General features: G+C 32.7%; 2 protein-coding genes across 2 annotated transcripts; one reads left to right on the forward strand and one right to left on the reverse strand.

Annotated features, from left to right (window-relative positions):
- The first annotated feature begins 69 nt into the window (after positions 1-69).
- LOC119191706 (NAD-dependent protein deacylase Sirt4-like) lies at positions 70-2,059 on the forward strand. The gene is given in 5 exon segments (XM_037445580.1): positions 70-356; positions 636-747; positions 749-824; positions 1,220-1,447; positions 1,647-2,059. Coding segments are annotated over 5 exon segments (915 nt in total). The 5' UTR covers positions 70-184; the 3' UTR covers positions 1,974-2,059.
- Positions 2,055-7,975, reverse strand: LOC115450944 (serine/threonine-protein phosphatase 4 catalytic subunit). Its single transcript, XM_037445581.1, is given in 9 exon segments — positions 2,055-3,983; positions 4,233-4,394; positions 4,396-4,420; positions 4,853-5,034; positions 6,241-6,357; positions 6,731-6,885; positions 7,411-7,517; positions 7,520-7,587; positions 7,864-7,975. Coding segments are annotated over 9 exon segments (978 nt in total). The 5' UTR covers positions 7,896-7,975; the 3' UTR covers positions 2,055-3,853.
- Positions 7,976-8,413: the final 438 nt, after the last annotated feature.

Consider the following 8,413-nt stretch of genomic DNA (forward strand, 5'->3'; position numbering starts at 1 on the left):
GACTCATCCGTAGACAGAGTATGTAATATGTATTCATCACTCGTTATCACTATTCAGTGTCAACTGTCAACAGTATAGTCATTGTCAAATTCAATAATTGTCAACAATTCATATGTACCTATCACAAATCATAATGTATCTCATATATTTTTATGTTTATCCATAATTATATAATTATTTAAAAATGTTTCGTCGTATTCTGCCTACTAATATAAAAGTTTTTAATAACCGATCCATTGTGTATGTGCCCAAACATAAACCTCCAGATCACAAAGATATCGAGATACTCAGAAGTTTCTTGGTTAAACACGACAAAATACTTATTTTAACGGGGGCTGGTATTTCAACAGAATCGGGTAAGACGTTCTGTCTAATAATCGGTTATAGTTTATACATAATATCGGTAGGAATAAAATATAAACATTCCTATCAACAGCTGTTGGGAGTGAGTAGAGCCAAAGATAATAGCGTTAAAGAGAGGAAATTTAGGTGGAAATCATTCGAAACTTTAAAAAAATGTTCATTTTATACAAAAATATGTAGAGCGTGATTCTTTTAGCCCTTAAGTTTCATTCATTCCATGTGTCTGTGTCCTGAAATGTCAATGTTGTAAGTTGATTTTAATTTCAATCTAGGAATACCTGACTATAGATCAGAGGAGGTTGGTCTCTATGCTCGGAGTAACCACAAACCCATCCAGTATCAAGAATTTGTTAAATATCCTAAAGTGAGACAGCGGTATTGGGCTAAACTTTGTTGGTTGGCCAAGATTCAGCAGCGTTCAACCTAATGATACACATTTAGCTATCAGGGAGTTAGAAAAGGTATATGTATCAATACAAATATTTTGTCTTGTACTAGTATAAACCTCCACGCTTTTAACAATTCTATAAATTTAGTGACTATAGATATTCTTTAATATTTATTTTTATCACTATACATAATATAAGACAGTCCCCACTCCTACATCTCTCTGAATGTGATAAACTTGAAATGTACTAAACAGATTTGATGAAATTTTGGTATGGAGATAATACAAGACCCTGGGAAGGACAAAGGCTTTTTTTATTGTGGAAAAATATATGGTGGGTGTCTTATACTGGAAATACTTTCCTGCAGGCAAGGCTGTGAACAAAATATATCTTTGTATAAAATTGTGATTATACCTAAATTGTTTTTTACATTTATGTAATTATTTGAAATGGCAAAATATTTTCAGATTGGCAAAGTAACATCCATAGTGACTCAAAATGTTGACAGACTACATCACAAGGCTGGATCTGAGAATGTCATAGAGCTACATGGAACTGGTTATATTGTAAAATGTTTAAATTGTCCATATGAAATAGACAGACATGAGTTACAAGATAAGATATTGAAGAACAATCCAAGTATTCAGAGTAACTTTACTATGATTCGACCTGATGGGGATGTTGATCTTTCTAAGGTGATTTAAAAGTTTTTAGGAATTATTTATTATATTAAAGTTGTTTATCAACAAAAGTATTTACACAATATACTTACTTTAAATTTTCACAGATCTCATTTGAAATGATTTATTTAAAAGTGTAATACTGAAGTGTGACTTTAAATATATGTGGTTATGACTGTGACATAACAATAATTATCAATTGTTTTAATTGCAGGAACAAGTAGACAATTTCAGAGTGCCACTTTGTCCCAAGTGTGAAGGTCCTTTAAAACCGGACATTATATTTTTTGGTGATAATGTGCCAAAGCAACGAGTAGAACTAGTAAGAAGTAAAGTGAGTGATAGCGATGCTGTCTTTGTATTAGGATCAAGTCTCACTGTATATTCAAGTTATAGAATAATTCTGCAAGCTAGAGAAGAGAATAAGGAAATAGCTATTTTAAATATTGGGCCAACAAGAGCAGATGACATAGCCCACATCAAAGTGTCAACAAAATGTGGTGACATATTACCTGAATTGTGTACTGCAATAAAAGTGTAATTTAAATAAAATTGCTAGTCTAAGGAAAAATGCTACCTCTTTGTTAAGTTTAGAAGTTTTATTTTAATAAATAAACATGAAGCAATGGTATTTCATTTTAATTATTGTAAAAAAAAGAAGTGAAGATACAAAAGTGTTGTCTAACAAAGAACGGAAAATCATAATTCATGTAGGTTTTCTGAAATATGAATACAGTATGAGGTAAATAAATAACAGGCTTATTGATTACACATGGTACGTCCTAATTGACTATACTAGCCGAGTTCTCCCCGCCAGGGAATACTAATCAGATTTAGAACATGGGCTATAACACCTGTGTAACAAATGAGATCATGTCACAATTTTACTAGTCAACTCTATTTGGAAAATGCACATTTTTACACGACACCTAGTGACCTATCTCAATATTATAAGAAAATAATTTCAATTACTAATGCAGTTCAACACTGCAATTAATGATTACTATTCTTAGGTATGTGATTTATTTTAAACAGTTGTGCATTGGCTTAAGTATAAGGCTGAAAACATACGGCGCACGGCCCGACCTGCGGTGCTAATGTAATGAACATTTATACCTAATAGTTCTACCTACCTATTCGAGTCTCGTGTGCCCCCTACACATTAATAGGCAGAACAAAGCGATGACGTATCGTGGCCGCGGCCATACTCAAACTCGTCTTAACCGTAACACACATTAATGATTACATAATAAATATTTACTATTAACCTTAAGAGTTATATAAGATACGGCAGTGTTTGAGTGACAATTTTGCATGGGCTCTGGTTCTTTATATTTTATTTAGAATACATAAAACAGACGCAAGTCAATTATATTGCTATTTAGTCAGTCTGCATGTAAGTCAATATGATAAATATGTATTAGTCTTTAACAATGTTACTGGAAGAATTAGTACAAACAAATAAGTACATTGTGATTGTTTTAAGTGTCTGAAAAATATTTATATAATAACTAGCTAAACTATGAAACATACTAATATGAGCAGTCATAAATAATTTTTATTTTGGTGTCATGATTTTGTATCAAATGTTTTATATTAGTCAACAGTTTATAGCAGCAGTCCTTTATAAAGTTAACAGAGGTTCATATACCATTTATAGAATTATTTATATCCTCATAATATAATAGTAACTGGTACGTACCATGCCCACGTCTGTTTTTATACAACATTAACCTTATCCTATTGTTCATCACATATTTGACAACCCTACCAATCAAAACATTCATTACACCACTGAATGTAATTGAATTTGTCTTCATCATAACAGTGGTACATTCTTATTCTAAAGTTATCTAGTGTAATATGGAAGAGTGAATACTTTAATTACAAAATGCCTAAAGTTTACTATAACAGTTCACTAAATCAAGGTTGAAATCTATTTAGAACGGAAATTAGTTTGTACTAAATCTGATTTTACTATTGTTTATGTTTTATTATATAGCCGTTTTTACGCCGAAAATCTAATCGCGCGTAGAATAGTCAATTTTCGTTCTAAAATTTTTCGGCGAACACAATGCTAAATGGGTATCCAGATACCTTCATTCATATTACTTGGGGTTGAATGAAAGGGCTTAGTCAGCTTTCACGAAGATGGTATAGAAGTATTTTAAAGTAGGCATAATCAGCTCACTAATACAAGATATGGTCTCAAGTATAAATAAGTAATAGTAATATGAATGAAGGCCTGGTAACCAAAACATATTTTGATCTTAAAATAAAACACAATCAACTCGCTACACTTACCAGTCTTAAAATCACAATAAAATTATTTCCACATTGAAATATTTTGTCACTACTAATTAAAAATCCGTAATACTAGACGCGTCGTTGGTTCATGTCAATTGTCTATTGTATGGAACATTATAAGAAGTAGTCCGCTTGAGGTTTTTTAGAGGGCACACCTCTGGACTCTTGCGGTGCAGCTTCGAATATTGTGAACTCGCGCTGCAGATTCTCATTTAACTCTAATATTGCTGCTACATTGCCACATCTGTTGCACAAAAAGTAAAATAGTTTACTATCTAGAAAAGGAACTAATATAGGAAAGTAACATAATAATTTATTGGTGTTACAAAAAAAAAAAACATATAGACTGTAACCATTTTATATCAGTTTCCTGGTGCATTGGTAAAGAGCTATATAGTCAGTCCATTTGCATAAGCAAATTACTAAGTAAAATCAGTCACAATATGGCTTTACAGTTTATACTAGTTCAAATCAATATGTACAAATAGCTAACCTGTAACAGTAATTAGGGGCAGACCACACAGTGAGCACAGTTTCATTAAAGTGCCACTTGTAGCCCTCCATGACGAGCTGGTGCGCGCGGCAGATCATGTCGATGTCGTTGGACACGTTGAACTGCGCCACCACGTCAGAGCCGAACAGGTAGCCCGCGCCGCGGCGACACGCCCCAGCCTTGTGTGTCTACATATAGTACATTCATTACTAGTAGAATAATCATACAGGTCATTGACCACATGAGTCGGGTACCAGGTTTTCATAAGATTTAAACTCATCATAATTTGTTTATTAATCTCTAAGTTTTGAATTATACGCATTTTAAGATTATTGTATATTTTATCTCTTTTTAAACTAATTAGTAACAAATCTCACTTCAGTCCGTGTAAGTATTTAAAAAAAGAAGTTCATGATAGTCATTATAATAACAAACATAAGTTTTTTTTATGTAATCATATAAAGCTGAAGAGTTTGAATTGAAAAATTCTTTTAGTGTTGGATAGCCCATTTGTCGAGGAAGGCTATAGGCTATGGAATATACGTCTTCATAAACTGCAAAAATAATTACATGAACATATAGCAAACACTATTTAGTAACAACTAGCTGACAACACAAACCTTCAGGGTCACTCCACAGCAGATCACACATGGGCCCATCATGCGGCACCTCCTGCTTGCGGTCGATGGTGCGGATCTGATCCAGAGTCTGTATGGAGGGGCTCAGCCCACCATGTACGCAGAATATTCGACCATCGATGATTGCAGACAGTGATAGGTAATCAAATATTTCTGTGCAATACCTGAGCATGTGTGAAAGAAATTATTAGTCTTGTTAAGGAAATTGTCTTTCATTACCAGTCTCTATAATTTGTGAAATAAGATGTTCGATTAGTTTAAAGATGGCAAGAGAAACCACAACTCAAATTTGGCAAACAGGGACATTCAATGGCGAATGATTTTAAGCTTATTCCTATTAAAGCATAATTTTATACCAGTATGTGGTCAAGGGTTTGGACAATCTAGATATAAAGATTTCAGGCTTTGTTGATGGGTTTTGCAATTGTTATGACATTATGTATCTCATTAGCCCTTGGGGTTATACAATGTAGTAGTTTCGATCAGAGTTGACAAATTCACAGACAACTTTATAAAAATTGACCCTTAAAAGTATCTGAACACATTCAGAACTTCAAAGTCTAATGCGACTTGAATTTTGAATTTTATTAACTACTTTTTTGGTTAACTGTAAAGATATACTAAACTTAATATATTGAATTTACAACAACAAAATTAGATGCAACAAGCAGCTCATGATTTTATTAAACTTATATTTGTAATGTGATAAAATAGTGAATAGGATAAGTGCCTATTGCCGTAGTTAATATATCTAGATGCCAAAGTTGTTAAAGGGCATATAGAAAATTAAGTATGAGGTTGGAATGAGCAACTAGTGGTCAGCTGGCAAACAACTTGAGCTCATTATAGCATGGTAGAGGATTTTTCTTTGAGTTAGTGTAGCCCACAGACATTTATATATACAAAAAAAATTACACCATGTGGTAGTGTACTCAAGTTGTTTGCCAGCTATTATTATATTATTAGATATCATAGACTCTATAGATTGCTTTTGAAAAAGGGGCGAGGGGTGTCCTCCTAGTGAAGTGTGACAACAATATATAAATTAATTTCTAATCCTCAGAAACAGTATTTTTTTATGGATAAATGAAAACCATACATCCTTCCGTACCCTTGACACTCTAAATTTGCATAATTTCACAATCATTGGTTAGAGAAGTAAAGCCATGGAGATGGGACAAATAACAGACCCAACTTCATAATATAAGAATACTTGGTGTTGTCTCTGGCTTCCTTTTCCTCACATTGAAGAGTAGGGAGGCCTTGGGCATTTGTGAGGGTGTGTTCAGGGTGGTGGGGCATAAAATACTTCAACAACCTCTGCTTTACATCATATTATCTAAAAATCAGTTCAATAAGTATACACTTACCTCCAGACTGTGATGGAGCCGTATTTTCTAAGGCATTCATCATAGAAGCCATACACTTGTGTGATCTGTCTTGATTCATGGTTACCTCTTATTAGTGTTATTCTGTCTGGGTAGCTGCATCTAAAATAGGATTACTATTAATTCCATCCCATTCTTGGTTTAAGCAACAGAGATCCTTTGAATGCATTATTACATCTAAAAAGAAGGTAACATGCTACATATACATCTCTAAATATTTCTATTCATCAAAATGATTTGTATTTTGTTGTTAAGACAATAGAGAATAATTTACTTTCAAAGTAATAGATAAAATAAATAAAATTATTTTACTCTGAGTAAAACACCGTTGTGCTAAAATTGATTGTCATAGATATAAATAGAAGAATAATAAGGTCAACATACATAATATTATAATATTCTTGATAAAATACAAAAATATATGTTTTTTTTTTTGCTTAAAATATAATAAATCTTTGTCTCTTATAAACTTACTTTTAAAGCTAGAAGCAATAAGAAAGTTTCAACTGAATAGAATCCTCTGTCCACAAAGTCACCCATAAACAAATACTTGGTCTCTGGAAGCCGGCCACCCACTTTGAACAACTCCTTGAGGTCATAAAATTGCCCGTGTATGTCACCACATACCTAAAATTATAAGAAATTAAATATTTACAAGTGTATGACAAATCTTTATGTTAATTTTACAACATTTACTGCCAATCATAGAGTTTGTATTGATAATTCAGTGCAAAGGAATGTAAAGCATATTGATATTGGCAACATAGAAACGAGAAATGAAAATGATTTCATAATACTTATGATTATTTCATGAAACAGTAATTTTCCTTTAAGACTATTAACTATCTATGATAATAAGAGAAACACCATATCATGTTTAAATATAAACATTATAACAAAAACACTTCCACAATTTCCTTCATGTGGAAGGTTTATAAATTCAATATGAAAATAAAACTGCGAGGTTCTTATAAATAATTATATTGTTTGTATTAAAAGTATTGTTTACACAAGTTGTTAGTTGATTTAACATACAACTTTGCATAACTAAGACCATGTCAATTTCGCAAGTTAGAGATTATGTCACCGAATATGCGTTTTGGGAAAATATTTTACACAATATTTTATTTATAATTATTATGGAACACTTACAGTAACCGGAGAGTCTACTCTTTGCACGTTGCTCTCTTCCACAAGGATTTCGCGGGCCTTTGCACATAACGCCTTAACCTCGGCTTCCATAATAATCTCACATCTTTTAGCTGCTCGATTTGACGGTCAAGATCACTGGTGTCCGACATTTTTATGCTTAAATTAATCAGCGCAAATCTGCAAGTACGAATTATATTGAAAAAATGGGTAGTTTCGTGAAAATCATGTCATGGTACGTGAAATACTTCTATGGCGTTCGAAACATTGCATTTGAATCACATGTAATAATGTACTAACAATTTACAAGAAACTTATTTCTGATGTCGGTTTTAGGTTGTTACCATTAGCAAACGTATTTTTACATCAAACAATCACAATGCGTCCACCATTTAAAAAGACAAATGTTCATCGACATTTTTTTAGAATCCATAAACAATTTTGAGATCAACTTACGTTTCGTAGCAATTAGTACATATTTTAAGCATTTAAACTGCGCCGTGAAAATCTTGTTGCATCTGTGGGAAGGTCGGCTCGTGTGTTGTGTCGGACGGTCGCCCGAACTCCGTAGTGTGGAGCTTGAGTTTGACTAGATAATCGATAAAATTGATTTATTGCCAAGTGAAAAAAGGTGATAAGCCGCTCGCGTCATTCGTTCGTTTCGTACATTGTTGTTTTTGTATTTATTGATTTAGCGGTGGATTGTTGTGGTTTTGTTTGTGAAGTGAAAAAAGTGGTCTTATTGCGGTTTATTGTGTGAAAAAAGAAGAAAAAACATGGGCAACATACATACCGTCGGACCAAATGAAGCGCTAATAGTTTCAGGTAAGTAGTCATGACAATATTTATTTATTTGTTTACAATTGAATATGACTTTATGTGCAGCGTTTTTCTGATTATAAAAGGTTTGTATCAAAATTTTTACGTTAATTACTATAGTTAAGTATATTACAAATTTTACGGCCGTACGTAGTGTTTACATTATGCAATGATAACAGAGTAACCT

This window comes from Manduca sexta, unplaced genomic scaffold, assembly GCF_014839805.1.
Source record: "Manduca sexta isolate Smith_Timp_Sample1 unplaced genomic scaffold, JHU_Msex_v1.0 HiC_scaffold_1819, whole genome shotgun sequence".
In the NCBI taxonomy this organism is placed as follows: domain Eukaryota; kingdom Metazoa; phylum Arthropoda; class Insecta; order Lepidoptera; family Sphingidae; genus Manduca; species Manduca sexta.